We start from the raw sequence: 21,529 nt of genomic DNA, 5'->3' as shown, positions 1-21,529 counted from the left end.
ATTAAGGGGGGCGCAGCCCCTTACGACGGTGTGAAGAGCGCCCGTAGGGCGCGATGAATCACCTAGTATATATATATATATATATATATATATATATAATTAGTTGAAAGTATTTACACAAATAGAGACACACCAATGAGCAGACCACCCAACCAGTACACTGGTCACGCCCCCCACATTATTAGGTGCTGGCCACAACCCGCATTATTGCGCATAATAGGCCCTTGATAATTTTCAGCTCCAGGCCCATTTAGACCTTAATCTGGCACTGGCCGCGGGGGAGATGTGGGTTGGGGGGGGGGGGGGGGTCCAGCAGTATCTGAGAGGGTTGCCAACCTTTCCGGGGGGGCCGGGAGGGGAACCCGGTTTTCGGGAGCCCCCCGGCCATTCTGGGAGCGTAGGCAACCCTGCCCAAAAGAGGTCCCATATGCTGGTTCTAGTGATAAGAGCTGAAATTCAGCTAAAGTAGCACATATGTACCTGGAAAAAACCCTGCTGTGAGGTGCTCGTGCTTACAGTGAAGCTACAAAGCAACTTTTTTACACACTGCGCACACATACTGGGCAGCGTTATTTTACCACTTCACTTTACATATGAGCTAAAACTAATCAGTCTGCAAGCCCCCATCTACAGTACAATATGTTTAGCTGGATTTACTCCTCCTAACTGTTACTATTCAGAGTAAAGTACCAACAGATTCCATAGCACATGAGCTGATCATAGATATTTATTGCAGACAAATATATGTACAGTACTAGTGTGATAGTCAGCAGTAGAATATAGGTTTGTGAGTAGTGTGATGTTGATAGTAAATCTACCCTCTTGTTGATAATCAATAAACTAAGAAAAGGTAATTGGCTTTTACCAATGTCTTATAAATGGCAAGAGTAACTCATGCTAAAGTGGTGTACACACAGTGATATTTTAGCAGGAGATTTTGACTAAATAGTCCAGACTAGATAGGTTTCTCCTGCTTATAGATACCGACGCACTAGGCCCATACACACTAGAAGATTATCTTTTCAATCTGGCTGGTTGAAATTAAATTTTGCCTATTTTCCATGTTTAGGAGCAAATGGTCAATTGTCATTTGCTCCCAAAAACTTCCAGATTTTCATTCCAACCAGCCATATTGGAAAGATAATCTTCTAGTGTATATACCTTAAGTCAGTACCTCGTAGCATAGATAGACTGTGCAGGCAAGGCACTTTTGACTAGATTTTATTAGACAAAATTGCTTAGACAAAATCTCCAATGAATCTAGCTAAAATCTCTTGTGCATCTAGTCAAAATTGGCCATTAGCCAATATCTCAGTGTATATGGGGCTTAAGTCATTCTTGTTTAGACTTAATTACTATTGCCCTTTAAAATATATTGGCCAAAGTTGCCAATCATTGGCGGCATTGAAAAGGGGGAATCTTAGTAAATCTGCCCCAATAACCAAAATAACTGCAATTCAGAAATGAGTGATGCACTTAGATGAGGATTTAAATATTGTGAGATGTATTTAAATGGGAAAAAAAAAATCTTTATTCTTGACGCGGTTCCTTGCACTGGCACAATGGGAATGATAAGCTTTCAAATATCCTATTTTTCTGAACAGATAGCCAGTGCATGGCAAAGACAGGCTCCCCTGCAAATCACAAGTCCCCTTCCATTGCTCTCTCTTCCGTGCTCCACAGTATTCCTTCCGGAAGGAAGCACAAGAAAATACCAGCAGCCCTTAAAGTAAGTTTATTTTTGTTGTTATTTATAGCCCATATTGTTTATTCATCTTTGGTGTGAATGCAGTACAGTTCATTTATTGCGAGAATACATTTATTAGTCATTGCAGCATATATCAGGCAGGATGAATAGTGCTAGCCAATCCTGAACGGTCACTAATTTATACTGTATATTGGAATATAACCAACTAGAAAATAATTTCCTGCGGTGGCCCTTATATCCAGCCATTACATCGGGGGTTGCAGCGGCGTAACTAGATTTTCGGCGCCCCCCTGCCGACAAGTCAGGAGGCGCCCCCCTGTAAAAAAAAACGGAGCGGAGGGGAGCCGTGGTACGGCGGTGGGGAGGGGGGGTTGTGTTTCTGTGTGTGTGTGTGTGTGCGTTACCTCTGGCCGGCTGGCCGCATCCGTCTGCGCCGGGTCCCGGGCGGCTCTCCCGTTACTGCTGCTAATGAAAAAGTGACACTTAGAAAATGGCTGCCCCCATACTGCAGACGAAAAACTGTCTGCGGTATGGGGGCAGCCATTTTCCAAGTGTCACCTTTTTGTACTAGAACAGCGCTGCGGCTGCCGGGACTCGGGAGAGCTGGGACCCGGTGGTGCACGGTAAGGCGGCAGAAGGCAACTATCATCCCGCAGCCCCCCCGGCGCCCACATACCCTCAGCGCCTCCCCGCCACCGCGGGGGCTGCGGGACGATAGTTACGCCACTGGGGAGTTGTTATTTGCAGGTGTTTTTCCTCTCATAGTCAAAACTGCAGCCTGGTCTTGTCACTCGTACCCCACTACAGAGATTTTTAAATATTGTTTCACAATATTAATAACCGAGACATGTAAATAATGATAAAGAAAATTCCTGCTTGAAGCACTCAGTCGGATCTGGCTAGACTCTTCTGAGCAATATAGCACAAGTCATGGGTTGAATGGTTTGGACAGCACACTTTACACATTCTATCATTCTAGAACAATGATCAGTTCAGTGCTAAAAGTGGCAGTATGTTATGCCATTGTAAACCGGCACACTTCATGCACTGTTTATAGAAGTATTCAAAACATAAAATGAATTTAAAAGTGAGCTGGTTACATACCCTCCAACTGTACCGTTTTAGCCGGTACAGTACCGTTTTATAACGGACTGTACCGGCTAAAATTCAAATGTACCGATGTACCGATTTTCTTTGTCGGTAGCCGCTCCTATGACCCCACAGGCGATGGCTGCAGGCTGTGATGGATCATGGATGGCTGGACGCATATACGCAGACCCAGTGGGGATAATTGTGTCCCAGTGTGGCTTGTGCAGCGTCCCGGCAGCCAGCGCTCAAGCGCCGTCTGACCTCAGCACGCTTCCTGGGAACCTTTCCCGCACGCTGCCTGCGCACCCACCACTGGTGATCTGACTGGCCGCGGGACTTGGATGAGGGTGCAGTACAATTTTAAAATTAATGTTCATCCTCAGGTGGAGGCGTGGCCACGGATATATGAGGTGTTGCCACACCCCCTCTACATGTGGACACGCCCCTATATTTGTGACCACGCCCCCCTGTACCGATTTCCATCTATAAAATGTTGGAGGGTATGTGGTTACAGAAAGTACTGCACATACTGAAACTTGTTGAGGTTCCCTGCATATAGCCATTATATTGTGTGAGCGTTCCAGGGTCTTATATTTTGGGATATTCATTGTAGGTGTCAGCCAGCACAGAAGACTCCTCCATGAGTGGTTATTTAAATAGATCAAAGGGCAGCAGAAAGCCCTGGAAACAGCTGTGGTTTGTGATAAAGAACAAAGTCCTGTACACTTATGCCGCTAGCGAGGTAAGTGGCTATCAGCACTGTGTGTTCTATTGTGTCTTCAGTGATCTAGAGAAACAAAAGATAAAGTACAGCACAAGTAATCCATATATAAGATTAACTAGGTGATTCATCGCGCCCTACGGGCGCTCTTCACACCGTCGTAAGGGGCTGCGCCCCCTTAATTTGTGAACGTTTGTATATGAGAAATATGGTTAGAATTGTATGAAAGATGCCCTGTATTGCAACTTAGGTGTCCGCGAATCGCGGGAGGGGGGGTCGCGGAGGGTGCCGCGAATTGCAGGAGGGGGGGTCGCCGCGAATTGCAGGAGGGGGGTTGTGGGGGGGTGGATGCTGCGAATCGCGGAAGGGGAGGGATTGCAGAGAATCGCGGGAGGGGGGTCGCGGGGTGGGTTGCCGCAAATCGCGGGAGGGGGGTTACGGGGGCGGGGGTTGCGGCGAATCATGGTAGGGGGGGTCGCGGGGGGTGTGCCGTGAATCACGGGAGGGGGGGTCACGGGGTGGGGTGCCGAGAATCGCGGGGGGGTGTGTGTGTGCCGTGAATCGCGGGAGTGGGGGTTGCGGGGGGGGGGGGGTGGGGGGGGGGTGTGACGCGAATCGCCACAAGAAAAAATCAACACAGAAAGGTCAACACATGTAAATGTTGACATAAGTGTGGCACTTCATTGGTGTCCATGTCGACACATGAGAATGAATATGAAAACATTCAAAAAATGAAAAAAAAAACTTCAAAAACTCATGTCAACCTTTTTCATTGTCGACCATAGCCATGTCAGTGTTTTCCATGTGCAATTTAATTCTGGAGCTGCCGCGAATCGCGGGGGGGTGCCGCGAATTGCGGGAGGGGGGGTCGCGGGGGTGGGTGCCGCAAATCACGGGAGGGGGGGTTACGGGGCGGGGGTTGCGGCGAATCATGGGAGGGGGGTCGCGGGGGTGTGCCGTGAATCACGGGAGGGGGGGTCACAGGGTGGGGTGCCGAGAATCGCGGGGGAGGTGTGTGTGTGTGTGCCGTGAATCGCGGGAGTGGGGGTTGTGGGGGGGTGGGGGGGGTGCGACGCAAATCGCCACAAGAAAAAATCAACACAGAAAGGTCAACACATGTAAATGTTGACATAAGTGTGGCACTTCATTGGTGTCCATGTCGACACATGAGAATGAATATGAAAAAATTAAAAAAATTAAAAATAAATCTTCAAAAACTCATGTCAACCTTTTTCATTGTCGACCATAGCCATGTCAGTGTTTTCCATGTGCAATTTAATCCTGGGGCTGCTGCGAATTGCGGGGGGGGCGCGAATCGCGGGAGGGGGGTCGCAGGGGGGGTGCCGCCAATCGTGCAAGGGGGGGTCGCGGGGGGGTTCTTTTTGCCGCGAATCGCGGGAGGGAGGTCGCGGGGGGGGGGTTTCCGCGAATCGGGGGGGGGGGGGTCACGGGGGAGGGTTTGCCGCGATTCGCGGGAGGGGGGGGTCGCGGGGTGGTGGTTATGCCGCGAATTGCGGGAGGGGTCGTGGGGGGTTCTTTTTGCAGCGAATCGCGGGAGGGGGGGTCGCGGGGGTGTTTTTGCTGCGAATCGCGGTAGGGGGGGTCGCGGGGGAGCGGGTGTTTTTGCCGCGAATCACGGGAGGGGGGGGGCGCGCGGGGGGGGGGGAGGTTTTGCCGCAAATCGCGGGAGGGGGGCGCTCACCTGGTGGCTGTGGAGTAGCAGTGCTGGGCAACATGGGAAGGCAGTGGGTGTCTGGCACTGTCTGTGGGCTCACTGGGCTGGTTCTCTGTCACATACCTCCCAACATGACCCTCTCCAGGAGGGACACAATGCTCTGTTTCTAGACTTCCCCTTAATGTATGATTGCCATCACCTGTTTTAAACAGGTTAATTTCTCAGAAAGGTGTTCAGCACAGATGAAGGCAATCACACATTAAGAGGAAAGTCCAGGAACAGAGCGTTATAGACACAGACACCCACTTTGAGTGACAGATGTAGCCAAATATATAGGAGATGTGTATATTAGAGAAGTCATTTGTGTTTAGATTTTATATGCATAATGAGTCTTAAAAAGTGCTTTATACATATAAAATGTACTTCTACCTATTTGGTCTGTCCTTACAAACCTCAGCATAAACACACAGGTTTCTTCCACAAAACATTAGCATTACTGCCAGAGGATTTTGTTAAATTTACACTTTTCCCTCTCTGAGTGAACTCCCTTCATTTTATTTATTGCATAGGTTCTCAAACTTGGTCCTCATGACCCCAGTGCATGTTTTCCATGTCTCTTCACTGAATCACAAGTGAAATAATTATCTCCACCTATCAACCTTATAAAATGTGATTAACCACTATGCCTGGAAATTTTCCGGGCTCAGCTGCGCTGCCACAGTGGGCTGTCTCGGAAAATTTCCAGGCATACCAATAAGATGAAGGTGTGCGCCAGTGGTGCCTGCAGCTGTGCACCACTGGCACATCACCTGTCTGGGCACCCCCCACAGTGGCCGTTCTGCTCCCCCCTCCCATCACTTCTCAGCTACGGCGATTGTATGCCAGAGCTCCCCTGTCGCCATTAGTTCTAGTAATAAGCAGGCGGCAGGCTTGGGGATGTTCGGTGCAGCTCGGAGGGACTCAGGATTTCGAACGGGGGGCAGCGCCAGGGCACAGGAGCTACGGCGTACAAACGCCGGAGCAGAGATGAGGGGGAGGGGGGCGACAGGTGGACAAACCTGCCCTGGTAGGTTTGTACTGCCACAGCAAAACTCACCACTCAAGGGGTTAATGCACACACCTGATATGTGACCTGGAACACGTTGACTGTTTGGGGTCCTCAGGAAAGAGTTTGGGGAAGCTATATACAATAAATAAATGGTTCTCAATTTCTGCCATCACAGTCCAGGATTTAAGGATAACAACATAAGCACAGGCGACCTTGCTTAGTAACTCACATATAATAGCAATGATGAAAAGATGTTTTATTACACAATAAAAATACCTTAAAATACATAATATTACAAATACACTGTGGTATTAATAAGTTATAAAAACACATTTTTGAAAATATCAAATTGCATCTCCTTTAAAGCTTAGCCCTTTGAGTGCCAAGTGAATTTGTCAAAAAGTTACCTTTATATAGGAAATATAATCTTTGTTTACACATTTTTATTTGAATTTATATAACAAATTTAAGTGACGCTGGCATTTTTAGCTGATATTTTTCACATCTCTTACAGAGATGTTGGCATTTTTAACAAATATATTTGTACATCTCTCACAGAGATGTTGGCATTCAAAAGGCGAAGTATCCCTTTTACATGACGTCTGCCAGTGAATTACAGTAGGTCTTTAATATTGAAATGATTGGACTCGAGCACCAAGTCTTCCCTCTTTTGTTTAGAATTAATTAGTACTTCAGTGAATTTGATCTAATAAATCTGGACACTACCATGACTGTCCTTAGAATCTGAACTGTAATGACGAGTTTGGGAAACTAGAAATCATGGCATCTGGAGATGGCCAAGTCGCTTACAGGGAACACAGGGGGCATACCATACCAATGAGTGCTCATCACCAAACTGTGAGTTGTCTTTTACAATTTTAGGACATTGCCGCCTTGGAGAGCCAGCCACTACTGGGATTTACAGTCAACGAAGTAAAAGATGACAACACTGATATGAAAGTCATTCATCTATTGCACAAAAATACTTTATTTTATGTTTTCAAAGCGGATGATGCCCACACTACTGAAAGGTATGTGAAATCTATTATGCAGACAGGTTATTTCATGCCTAACTCATCGTACTGCAGTTTAGTGTCACCTAATGAAACGGGTGCTGGATGACCTCCTGACTTACGGAATTACAATGGTCAGTATACCGACATCAGAATCCTGACTGAAATGCCCAACAGTTAATACTATAATTTACATGGGCTAATCTCCCTTGTGGGGAGCCCGCAGCAAGCCCACAAGGGGCTTCGATGCGCTCTCCCCATCGGAGTACCGGCAGCCGGGATTCCGTTGTCGGTATACTGACCGTCGGACTGTCATACCACACCAAATTAAACTGCGTGATTTCCCATGTAAATGCCTGGAGTGCCACTCTAATTGGTCATTGCATTAATTCACATAATCCATTCTTAATATATCCCATTAAACTCTCATGGGACAATTAAACCTAAAATGCATGTCTTTTTATATAGAAGGCTGCAAATAACAACCACTGGTACTGTATGGGCAATATTCAATGTTAATTATCGCTATATGCAGTGAATCTTGTTTAGGATTCGCTGCACATTTGCAGGATTCCGGAGGGCTGGAGCATTCACTGCAAACTCTCCCTCTCACCCTATTCAACGCCTCAGGGGCTCACTGCCCCGGTCGGCAATTATTAATTTGCCGCAGGGAGCCGGCGGCAGGCAGGGAGAACAAAGCCTCCCTGCCTGCCCCAGAATGTGTGGGGGAGAATGAGGGCTCCCGGGGACACAGGCAGCACAGTGCTGCCCCCCGGAGAGCTGGCAGGGGACACAGTGGAGGGAGCCACTGCGCTGGTCTTGCTCGTGCATATGTAATGAGCAGGACCAGTGTGCAGTGAATATCTAATGAGCCGCTCCCTGCCCCCCTGCTGGCGAATGTGTAAAAAACATTACTCAGTACAATGCCTGAACATATTAATATGCACAATCAAATAATAACCATATAACATGACAACACATGAAACGGTATAACTTACTGAGCGTAAGGGAGGGATCGCTGTGTCACCAGGATGGATTCAGAGAAAGGGATTTGAACGGTAAGTTGTTACAAAAATCCAAATTTTTATTTCATCCATCCTGGTGACACAGCTCAACCATGGGACGTTCAAGAGCCGGTCCTTTGGGAGGGTATGCTCAGGCCCACAGTTCTCATCACTGCTCACACAAATGAAGCGTCCTCCGATGCAAACTCATGGAACCTGGCAGCCCTGCATACTTGCTCCGCAGTAGCCCCATGACGCACAGCCCAAGAGGAAGCAACCGACCTGGTGGTATGAGCATTAATTCTGGAGGGCACTGGTCTGCCTACTTTAGTATAGGCAAAGGCAATAACCGACCTTAACCACCTAGCAATTGTTTGCTTAGAAGTTGGCCAGCCTCTCTTATGTACGTCATACAGTACTAGTAAAAAGTCAGTTTTACAAAACTCCTTCACTGTCCACATAAACGCGCAGCGCGCAAACAACATCCAATTTCTTTAGTTTGTCCCTATTTCTAACCTCCTCAGGAGGACAAAACACCGGGAGACTTAATTCCCAGAGGGATTAGAAGGCTGCGCTAATAAATTAAAGTTACCTTCTTGCACCATGAATGGATACACATGCTCAAATTAAATGGAGACTTTTAATTTTAAATGCAATATTATGCAATTTATTTTATAAAAAATAGGTGAACAAACATAGTCGGTCACCTATATAAAAAATATTAATACTCAAATATATCACATTAATCAACACATTAAATATTAAATCAATTTGTACAGTATAGAGTATAGATATAAAATCTTTATTTACGGAGCAGCAATATTACTTCAAATACTGATAGTAGCCACAAGACTTTAATTGGAATAAGTGGATTTCCAAACACTTTTATATCCTTAGTGCAGGTATATGGAGCCGACTTTTGGCCACTGAGATGTCAAATGACGATACTCACAGACAGAGAGTCTTTTCAAAGATTTATGTAACTCACAAAAGGACAGTCTATTGCTGGGTATGTACGATAATGGTGTGCATTTAGCACATAGATCTCACCCGTGCTGATCCTTGGTGATAGTGGTTTTTGGGAGTGTCCCGCTGGGACACCAATCCCCTCACAGCCTCTGCTGTGCTGTCAGTGTGAGGAAACTACCTCTGGAAGCCTCACATTGTATTCCTGCACTAACTAGGTGAAATATTAATAAAAAAACAAACCCCCTAGCTACTCTAAAACATGCTGCTTTAGCAGCCCCTCAGTATAGCACCCACTCCGGTGGGCACCTAAAATTAACTGGGAAATGCTGGGATGCAGAAGGGAGGAGCCTGCCTCTCTCTCAAAGACTTAGCATAGGTGCCTGGCTCCTACGGACCCTCCTACATCCCATGGTTGAGCTGTGACTGATTTTTTTTGACAACCTTTATTTTAACACATTCCAGTTCACCTTAAAAAGATGTTGAATGCAAAACGGTGAATCGTGGCGAAAATCCTGCTGAAAGCAGTTCGCCATCCTAGCATTGAATAAACTCTCGGCGAATCACAGTAAAAAACCCCATTGATATACACCAGCGCCTTGCAGCGAGCATGAAATGGAGAACTGTCCGGCATTCACTATTTGCTTTCAGCGAACAGTGAACATTGAATAGGGTGAATCAGATTTTCAGTGACAAAGATTCACCGAAGGGAGTGAAAACAGCCAGATTCGCCCCCAAAAAAATGGTGAATCGGGAGCATTGAATTCTGCCCATTGTGTTCAGTTCTATATTGAACATAACTTCAGATGTTTGAGATTCTATTTATATTTGCTATATGTAGCTGACTGCATAAGCTTATTTGTATCTGTTATGCTTCTACTAAAGAAGGCTGGCTGCAGTTTCCTTCAGTGGGAATACTGTCAGGAAGTCTGATGTGTAGGAAAAGCTCTCCACCCATAATCAGAATTTTATTGCACATTTGCTCTGAGAAGACCCAAATGTTTCCAATGTATTTGTGAATGTTATAACTTATTAGTAACCATTCTATACAGTGTACCTAGTGGTAATGTACATGTTTAACACCATGCATTTTAACAAGCTTATAATAAGGCTCTGTGGCTATACTACACTGCCATTGTATAATGTATGATGCATAATAATAATAATAATAATAATCAATAAACTTTGTTTTCTTTTATTATCTAGGTGGATTGAAGCATTTCAAGAGGGAACAGTATTGTAAACACGTTTGTACTTGTGACATGAACACTACAGTCTGCCAGCATGTTTTCCAGTCATGCATATTTTCTTATATTTCAGCTACATCATTTCATGTTTTCATAGTTTTTCATGTTTGTAAAATAGTTTAATGCAACTCTTGTATATATTATTTATTAAAACACAGACATTGACTGTCAAATGTATTCCAAAAGCTCACAGCCACTCCATGTCTTTCATTACATGTACATAGATAGATATTTGCATTGTCCAGAGGGAATATATTTGTTTTTATACATACAGTACTGTTCTGCCATAAACTCTGAGAGCTTAGACATGGTGTGGTCATTTTATCCTTCAACGTTTTTGTGTGAAGCCTCCTTTAACGACAAAATGGTCACTTACAGTATCACACAATAGATTTAAGTATATCAGAAAGAGCATATTAGTTGTTTGTAACATTCAGGGACAAGTTATTTATTATACTGCACAGATGTTTATCAAAATATTAGTGCATTTTCTACTAGACTACCATGTCCATTCTTATGCTGGGTAGATTTATAGTGTGTACACACGGGGCGATATGGCTTCCGATGTTGCCGATATAGTGAACATCGGAAGCCATATCGCATGCAGATCGCATGCTTTTTTAGGGCTTGCGAGCCCAATGCGCTGCCGATGCGCGCTCCCATGTGAGCGCAAATCGGCAGTGAAATAGAGAGGGCAGCCAAGATTATATAGTGCAGATCTGCACTATATACTCCAAATTGTCCCTCTGCATGCATGCCGTGCGATGCGAGTCCCGATACGATCTGATCGTATCGGGACTCGCATCTCACGGCATATCCTGCCGTGTGTACACACTTTAGTTAGCACTTATTTTTAAATCGTTAAATGTATAACAAATGTTTTGTTGTAATTTGAATTGGTAAAATAGACATATTTTGAAAGTAAACTATTTATACCCACTCATTTCATTCTTCCAAGTAATAGACATTTGACTGGCTTGGATGATATTGTAGTATACATATGTGTTTTTGGTTCTATTTTTACTATTCTTATCATATTATCTTCTATTAGATTCAGCGTAAAATGGATCTAATAGTGGAACATTTAAAAAAAAAATCTTATTAACACCATGAAATTGAAAATACAAAACTGTCATTTAATTAAAAAAATGACACCCAGTTAATAACAATAACCATATTGAAAAAACATATAGGATCAACAGAAAAAAATACAAAGAGTATAGGGGAGTCAAAGGAGTAGAATTCACATACAGAGGCTATATTCACCTAGATTCTGTAGAGTTAATTGTTGTAACTAAAGCATGGACGCCACACATAATGTAAGATAGATGTGAAGCCCTATAGGTATGTAAGCAGACCAAATATGTATTATATTTAATAACATTAGATTACTGTGTTTACTAAAACTTGGTTAACACTAGACAAGTGTTTCTCAAACTCTGTCCTCATGGAACCCTAACTGTGTGGGTTTTTTTTTTTTTCAAAATTAAGTTTTTATTACAAATTTCAATACAATATAATCGCATGAATGTGTGTTTTCATGGTATCATCAATAATAATTTGTACCACCTGTAGATTGTTAATCAATTAACACACCTATGTTCCAGCTAAATGATACAGAAAACAGGTGCATACACACTGTACAATTTTTTGACCAATTTCATTGAAAGACATTTCCCTTGAACCCAGTGTCATGGATGAAAGATGTTGACGAAAGATACTGTTCATCAAGATTGTTTGTCAACTGTGCATGCAGCTCAATTTGGATATCTTTCAAAAAGAGCCTATAAACTGTAGCTAGATATTTCGTCAACATCTTTCATCCAGGACACTGGGTTCAAGGGAAATGTCTTTCAATGAAATTGGTCAAAAAAATTGTACAGTGTGTATGCACCTGGGTTCCATGAAGACTAGGTTTGAGAAACACTGTACAAGACCATTTATCTACAATTTAGAAAGAGTGTTCAGGGTGTAGCTATGGTACTGCATAAAACAAATCTAGAGGGCTAAGCAAATATGAAGAAAAAATATCGGGCGCCAGACCAATGTATTTAATCAAATATCAGTCTCATTAGATATCAATATATCAAATAATCACCAAATAATTAGTAATGCTGCTCCCAGTAGTACCTTTTGCGGTTGGTTACTTGCAAAACATGTTTCTATTGAAAGAGAGAGCAGAACCAATTATAATCAAATGTAAAAAGGTTTTCATTTAACCATAAATATCGATAATTAAAAGATTTTCTCCACAGTAAATACTGTAAATTAAAAAACATACGTACATACACTTAACATAAGAAAATCAGTGGAGCCACATAGGTTAGAACTTTGCGTTGATTATAATAATTACCATGCGTTTAGTATAGGAAGGAGCAGTCTTAATCCTCCTTTATAATGGCGAATCTAGATCAATTTATAAGGATTCCCCCACTGCACCTCCACCTGGAGGGAGCCCTGATGTTACTGGCTCTATCGCAGTCAGGAGTGATGTAATGTATAAGTCAATATGGTAGGAGATGTTACTCACTCTGCTGTAGTATCCTGGTGCACACAGTGTGTTGTCCGCTCTAAGCCATGAAAGATTGCTGTGCGTCAGCCGCTGCTTTGATTGTCAGCTGGACTGCTTGCTCATCCTGGCTTCCTGTCCTGCTGACAGTGTGGGCTGGGCATCTTCACCTACTGATCGGATAGCCACACTTGTGAGTGTATTTAGGTTGAGATTTGGGTACGGATGGGTAACCAAAGTTCCACAAAGTTGGTAGGAGGCAAAACTGAGAGATTTTAACCCCTCTTGAATATAATGCCTCAATGTCTTCAAGTGCCCTCTATGTAATGTATGACTCATGGAATTCAAGACAAGCAATCAAATGTCTTCTCTACACCAAGTGCTAGAGCCACACAAGATACTTTTGAGTAAATTATGTGTTACTGTTAGATGAGATTCATTTATTTCTGGCTGTTATTCCTAGCTTGCCTCTGAAGTATAATTCCTAGCTCTCTAGTACTCAGTCAAATTATCGAAAGACAGGAGCTGAAGAATTCACCTTGTGCAGAAGAGTCAGAATAACTTATTTAAAAAAATAATAATTTGGGGATGATGTCAGCAATAAATGATGTGCCTTAAGAACAGTGGAAGGTGGGATTTGATATGTTACAGCCAAATACATATTCCTTTGAATCATCACATTCACAATACATTAACACAATAGACATGGAGGTGGATGTCCAAGGTACTAGAAAACAGAGAAATGTCACTTATGCTACCACAGTTTATGATACTTATGACCAATCAAATATAGCAGGGGGGGATGTTGACCTTCAAAGAGAAGAGCAGTTTGGAAGGCAATTTGTTATTGGAGGAGTTAAGGATAACCTACTGTATCAGGATTTTTTTAAGACTGTGTAGCTGTAGTGACAATCTGAACTATCAGGGCAGTACCATATAATGGTGAAGTCATTCTTCAAGGTGTTATCTACCTGGAACAGGCTGGATAGACACATTCTGAATAAAGTCAACTTTCAAACTAGATAATGTTTCCACCCTTTCCTTTCATACAATGCATTTTAAAGAAGATAAGGGAGGAACGAGCAGATGTGGTGGCAGTCTTTCCTTTTTGGTCAAGAAAGGCTTGTTGACAGCAATGAAACTATCCATAGAGAAAACATGGATAATGCTAATCAGATCAGACCTGCTACACCAGGAACCAATACTCCATCCAAGTTTATCAAGACTACATTTGACGTTGTAGAGATTGAGTGGAAATTTTTGAAGTATAAGGGCAAATCCATATGCAAGCAAGAACGATGGTTTCTTCAAAGGCATCTTACAAAGTACTGAAGAAGTTTGTTTCCTGAATGTGACCTGGCTCTAATGCTTAGCAAGCTGAAATACCCCAAGTGCTGCAATTATTACATTATGGATTTGCATAAGGCCTAGAAGTGTCAACTATAGAGGTCAGATAATGACTCTGAGTGTTCTTCTGGATAGAATATTGGCGGAGAACCAATTCTTAAAGAGATTTTGTCGGGCCATTAAGAAAATTCAACCACATATTACGTCACTGGCTGCTCTAATGGAACAACTTCAAGATATATCTTATTGAAATATTTAATCTGGAGGGTTATATTTCTAATGGCAATTACCTCTTCCAGAAGTCTGAGTTTTAAACTCTATGGGCAGAGGAGCCCTACTTGAGAAATATGCCAGACAAGGTTGTACAGAAAATGAATCCAAAATTTCTACTGAAAATAGTATTAGATTTTTATCTGAACCAAGAGCACTTGCCTTCTTTATTTCATTACCTTAAGAATAATGGAGGACCGGTATAAATTGGATCATTTGTTAATACCTCCATTGAACAAAAGGAAGAGCTTTGCGCCAATGGAACAGACTATAGCAAATGCTGTTTATGAGAGGTCATAAGGTTCCAGAATTCATTACAGCACATTCAACTAGGGCGATGGCAGCTATGTGGGCTAGAGAGGCTCAAGATTTAGTCAAAGATATCTGTGCTGCAGCTACATGGTCTTATGTGAATACTACTTCCAGCCATTATGCTCTAAATGTTATGGACACCCACTTTGGAGGTCAGGTCCTGCACGTAATGAAGGAAACTGTGAATTATGCTTTGCAATAATTCCATTTCCTCTGTTATCCCTGCCAGTTTATAGATTTATTCCCCCATAGTTGTGCTTTTTCAGGAACCATAATGGGACACACTCAAAGACTATTCATTTGCACTTCATACAAGTAGCACATTTCACATGATCCTTATGGGCTTCATTCCACAGCACTGTCTGACAAATCAGTCACAGATCCCACCCAGCATGCCCCACGTTTGCCGCCGTCTCTCATTCCTGGAGGACCAGCGATGTCTGCCCTTTGCAAAGGACAGCGCTTATACGGAAGAGCTGCCCATTGTGTTAATAATCGCATATGACTGTAAATGCATATGCTATTATTAAAAATGCAATATCCAGCGAAGTGTGGCGGGATGCACTAGCGGAGCTTAGTGCATCCCGTCCATAGTCAGAACATGTGTGCCAACGAAGAACTTACCACCCCTCTCTAGCTGTGATGCCACTACAACATTGGGTTTGCAAGATGTGCTGGGACAAATAGTCTCATCAAAGCAGCACACTACCCATAGGACCCCATGATTCCTTACCTTCTCCATGTAGAACCTTCTCCATCAAGACATGGGGAGCAGAAGCAGCCGCAGAGCACATTGAGCCGCACGAGCTGGTCCACCTGTAAAACAGCCCCCTGGCGTTTCTCCCCTCCCCCAGTACACAGGCCTGAATCCGCCCGCCCCCCCCCCCCCCCCCCATCTTCACCCCCTGCAACACCCCACACCCGGTTCTCACCAGAACAGCACCCCCCCTTACTTGTGTGCCAGGTGTAGTCCCAGCTGCTGCCAATGAGATGGATTGGCAATGATACAAATGACGTCACTGCATTGTAGCTACAAGTTACAGCGAGAGTCACTCTATAATTGGCTGACACAGTGGCGTGTGGCGTTAGTCCAGCGACTGGGACAGCCGCTCAGGCTGCGCCGCCACGGGTTCAAGTCCTCCTCCTGTGACCCCACAGATTAAAATAAGGAAAGCGCAAGCAGTAATTAGTTAGGGACGCTGTCGCAGGGGCGTGGGGTGTAGCGCCTTTGGATTCGGGAGCAGTCTGAGTTTTTTTTGGATCTTTCACTGATACCATAATATTTTCTGCTCAAAATGAGTGTACACATAATATTACAACTGCAAAATATGTTACAAATAAAAAAGTGCATAAACAGAAAAAATAAATTGGAGCTGTGTGTCCTTGACGCAGTACACTAATACGGTGCCAGCAGATTTCCACATATGAGTTATTAAAAAATTGTCTATCGACTTCTTGCTGTGTTGACCATTTTTATGCAGCCTTTTTGCTTGTGTCGACCTTTTGTCAATGTCAACTTAAACCAGGTCGATCTTTTTCATGCGTCAACCTTTTCACTGCCGACTAATAGACCTAATTACTGTCGACTTAATGATCCTCACCCCTGGTCACAACATCTATAAACGGTTATGTAACAGAGGATACAAGTCCCTAAAACTAAAATATCATAAATTCCCTAACGTTGTGCAAAAGAAGCAGCCTCTGTGTTTTACTAAAGTTCAAAAATGTGATGTGTGCTGAGCGATCTGGCACGGCCAGTGTTCTCTGGTGAGAAGAACCCTGGCGATGACTAGATTTATACTGCATGCCTTATAAATCTTGCCCAGTCTAACACGGTTATGTGCATCGCTATTCTTGAGGGGCCTACACACAAAGCAATCAGTGATTCATTTCTAAGCGATCTAGTTAGTATGTATTTGGATTGTTCTGCAGTTATGGCACTCGCAACTGGACACCATACTCTAGCTGAGGTAGTACCAGAAGCCCATACAGTGACATTGTTCTCATTCTGATTGACTCAGTGCCAGGAGTGTTCACACTGGGGACCAATATTTTAGCACTGTGCATATGCAGGCCCGCTGTGTGGGTGCCTTCGGAAACTTGCATAGTCTCCATGTTCCTCGTCTGGGGAGGAGCATTTGCATGCATACCCATGAAAATGCTGGGCAACTCCATGCAAGAACTGACGGGCACCTGCCTTCCAGGGGCAGGTGGCTGACATCATTGGATATTAGCCATCCACCCAGTTCTCGGAGAAGGACGCCGCAAGTCTAAGTCAGCAGAGACGGACTTAGATTTGCGAGCACTGTAGAAATCATTCGATGGTCATTGACCATCAAATGATTTTGGGCCTGCACACTAGCCTGCAAATGGATATATATGCAAATCATCCATTCACAGTGCCGCACGTATATTTTTGGCTGGTCAGAATTACAAGGCGAACTACCGCTGCTTAGCAAACTAATTATTACTCTCTTGTTCGAGCCATACAAGGGGAGTTTTCTGTTGTGTCGGGAGGCCATGAGGTCTACCTGTGGAGGACTCCAATGATCCGACAGAAAACTTCGGGGTGAAGGGACCACTATCTGGAGTGAACTGTTCGTCGACTGAGAATGTCTGCCTCCCAATTCAACATCCTGGGAATATATATACTGCCAACAGGGCCAGTAGATACCTCTTTGCCCACAGCAGCATGTGAGTCACCTTTCATGGCTGCTCAGCTTTTTGTGCCACCCTATTGGTTTACAAATGCAACTGCTGTTGCATTGTCTGGCTGGATGCATGCAGACTTTCTGTGAAAGGCCCCCGATTGGCAGATCGTTCGGTGGATGGCTCACAGTTCTAATAAATTGTGAGGGTGGTCCCCTGATGCACCCAAAGTCCCTGAAAGGAGTGATGCGCTACCACAGTGCCCCATCCAGCTGGCATCCATGGTCACGATCACCCAATTGTGACTAGTAAACGAACAACCCTTCTTGAGATTTGGTGACTGCAAAAGATCCAAACGTCCCTTGACAATACCAGAAACTGTTCTTTAGGTGGAGATGTGAATGATTCTAGCAACCTAGTAGTTTGAGCAGGAGAATGGAATAGTCCAAACTCCACCATGGGAAAACTGGGCACCATCTTCCCTACTACTTTCATGCATAAGTGGATCGATTCCTTGCAATTCTTTAGAAAGAAAAATCGGTACTTGTGTAATATCACAGCGCCCCACTACGCTACATTTTCAGTGTAGGCTAAGCTACGTTGTCAGCGTAGCCCAACGGCTACCTGGCATAGTCAGCGTAGCACGGCTGCCTAGTGTAGTCAGCGTATCGCCCCTGCCAGCTCTCCCAGGGGGCAGTGCTGCCTGTGTCCCCAGGAGTCCTCCTACCCCCCACACAGCCTCCGGCGCAGGCAGGAAGGGAGGCTTCCATCTCCCTGCCTGCCACCACTCCCCGCCTCCCTTCGGCATGCAAATTTATACCAAGTTTTGTGTACTTTAGGACTAAGAAAGGATCGGCGTGCAAATTTATACCAAATCATACCTGGTGTGTTTAATTACTTAGTACTGAGAAAGGATACCGCTTTTAAATTATTGACTATCGGTTTTGGAATAATTTGGCAAATGCGTTAATTTCAAAACCCCACTATCCATGCCAGCCTGAAGCATGGTGAGGGAACGCATTACGCTTCCTCCCGACCTGTTCATACCCACTATCCACGTCTGTGTGGAGTTGACCTTATAAAGTTTGACAAGCGCAGTGAGCCCCACAAGGGGACGCAGATTACTTTACATGTATTCCACATCCGTTCACCACACTTCAGCTGACTACGCTGATCGCGGGAACACTACCCCAAATCTGACAGATATGCTGGCCGCAGGAACAGTACGCTGATTTTGACAGGGACGCTACGCTAACTACGTAACTGGTGCGGTGATATAACACAAGTATCAAAGAATCAGACTAATGCCTGTAATTCCAACATTTTTTTTTTAGGGAAAAAAAAACCTTCTGTGAGATTGTGTCTATGAGAGCCCCCAGGTGCATCATGACGGTCGAGTGAATCAGGCTGGACTTCAATCCGGCATCAATTGTAAAGGATACTGGAGAATTTGTCAAGTGAGCTAAAAGAAGGTCATCAAGGTATGGGAGAATCCATACCCCTTGTAGGTGGAGGTGAGCTGCCATTACCACCATGATCTTTGTGAAGACATGGGGCGCTGTTGAAAAGGCCGAATGGTAGGGCCTGAAACCTGGAAGTGTCCTGGAACCAGAGACAATGCTGCTCTAACTTTATGGGTATGTGGATGTACACAGCCTGGATATCCAGGGATGCCATAAATTCTCTGTTCGATTAAGTGTAGAATTGACCTGAGGAATTCCATGCGGAATTTTGGCACTAGTAGAAAAAGGTTCAAACTCTTTATATTGAGTATCAGGAGGAATGAACAGTCTGGTTTGTTGACCAAGAAAAAGTTAAAAGCAGAAACCACTTGTGAGTCGATATGGCTGTTTCGAGGGCGGTGGCCTTCAATGGGTCTGCAGGAAGACCCATTGTTCAGAACTGGGTTGGAGGCCTGGACCAAAAGGTGAGGGATTAGCTTTGTGACAGTACATCCAACAACCAGGAGTCAGATTTTGAATTTGGCAAAATCCTTGCGAATTGAAGAAGGTGACCCCTTATCCTCAACACAGCCAGACATTGTATTCTGGAGTCAGGCTGCTTTGGGGCTTGTCGACAACTGTCCCAGCCTTGTCGGGGTTTGGCTTTTTGAAAAGGCAGGCTGAACTCTTAGAGATTTTAGCTCTGGTCTTACTTTGGGGCTCTAAAACACCCGAAATGACTGTCTCCTTCGTTTTGAAATTGCTGAGGGAAGGAAAGCTGATTTAGAGGCAGCTATAGAAGCGACAATCTTATCCAATTCTGGAACAAAGCATGGATCATGAAAATGGTAAAGCCCCCAATACTTTTTTTGAGTCGATATCCACAGTCCAAGATCTGAGCCAGAGAGTAAAGCAGCCCATACACGCTGCTTTGTGGGCGTGCTTTCCGTGCTGTACTAGCACGGATCACATTGCATTGCATGTGCATCCGTTGTGCATGCGATGCGATGAAACCTAAGTACAAAAAGTATGTGCAAGCAAATACTTTTGGTACTGTGCGATGAGGTGCCGCGGGAGCGCGCACCTCAAAGCACACATCGGGACAGCACGCTTAGCAGCGTGTATGGGCAGCTTTAGTCTTGCTGCCACCAATACCTTAAGAAGCAAAGACACCCCTGTCCAAAACACTCACTAAAGGTAGGTGCTTGCTTCCCGTATATTATCCAAGAGGGGCAAGAGGTTTGTTCTGCGTGTACCCGACTGCAGACCAGCATCAGCGCAGCGACCTATAGCCATGGAGGGCCATGTCTGAATGCCTTTTTGCTGTTTCATCCAGCCACCTCAAACTTAATATTTTTAAAGCAGAATTAAATTATATTTCCGCCAATAGTTACCAACCAGATCTCTATCGCTGTTGAGAATACAATCACATAAGCTCACTGCCTAGGTGTTATCCTTGACTGAACTTTCCTTTGCTCCCCACATTCAATCTGTCTTGAAATCATGCTACTTGCACCTTAAAAACATTCAAAATTTGCCCTTCTCTTACACAAAACACGGCAAAAACGCTCATCTCATGCATTGATTATTGCAATAGTCTCCTTATTGACCTTCCAATACAGACTCACCACTAGTCCATCATGAATGAAGCGGCAAGGCTAATCTTCCTACACAGTGGTTCATAGTCTGCAAAACTACTGTCAGTCACTTTATTGGTTACCTGTATTCAATACAAAATTTTACTTGCACACAAAGCCATAAACCAAACTACAACATACATGTCTTCTCTCAAAATATCTTCCAACCCGACTTCTACGCTATTCACAAGATCTACATCTCATCCACACTCATTACTCGCTCCCATTTCCAGGACTTTCGAGCTGCACCCACTCTATGGAATGCCCTCCCATGCCCAAGATTTTCCTCCAGTTCCCTGAAAACTCACTTCGGACAAGCTTATCAAATTCCAGAACCAGCCACTTATGGGTCTTCAAACTGCAGCCCTCCTGATGTTGTGGAACTAGATGTCCCAGCATGCCGAGTTTTGGCATGCTCTTATAGGAAAAAATGTGGCAATGCATGTTGGAACATGTAGTTTCACAACATCTGGAGGGCCGCAGTTTGAAGACCCATGCTTAACCTTCCAATAGCATTTCTATCTAATTACATCCCCACATATCTACGCTTTCTTTTTCACATTTTCCATTCTCCTGACACCTGGCCAAACTGCTGGGTCACCGTGTCATACAGCACACCAGTAACCTTTGCATTCTGGTGGAATTAATGCAATAAAGAATCTCTGTATCAATGCCTATTTCCCTATAGATTGTAAGCTTGGGAGCAGGGCCCTCTCATACCTTTGACAATCTGTAAAACTGCGGATTATACTCACCAATAATTCCGTTTCTTCCCATGGCAGCCAAGACCTTGGGATTTCATCCCTCTCCTACTAGTTAGACAGGCTGTTTTTTTTCCTAGGACCTCCCCCCTTCCAGTATAAATCCCAGCTCCTCCCTATCCGCCTTGTCT

At 44.2% G+C, this 21,529-nt stretch overlaps 1 protein-coding gene across 1 annotated transcript in view; it reads left to right on the top strand.

Moving 5' to 3' along the window:
• Positions 1-10,775, top strand: part of FGD6 (FYVE, RhoGEF and PH domain containing 6) — a 99,425-nt gene extending 88,650 nt beyond the window's left edge. The window contains exons 18-21 of the mRNA XM_083182420.1: positions 1,605-1,729; positions 3,411-3,539; positions 7,124-7,272; positions 10,431-10,775. Of these exons, the coding sequence (XP_083038546.1) occupies positions 1,605-1,729; positions 3,411-3,539; positions 7,124-7,272; positions 10,431-10,467 (440 nt within the window). The 3' untranslated portion in view covers positions 10,468-10,775. The remainder of the gene's footprint in view (positions 1-1,604; positions 1,730-3,410; positions 3,540-7,123; positions 7,273-10,430) is intronic.
• Positions 10,776-21,529: the final 10,754 nt, after the last annotated feature.

This window comes from Crinia signifera, chromosome 4 (assembly GCF_055691185.1).
Source record: "Crinia signifera chromosome 4, ASM5569118v1, whole genome shotgun sequence".
Taxonomy (NCBI): Eukaryota; Metazoa; Chordata; class Amphibia; order Anura; family Myobatrachidae; genus Crinia; species Crinia signifera.
The sequence above is the reverse complement of the archived record's forward strand: the minus strand, read 5'-3'. Positions and strand labels throughout refer to the sequence as shown.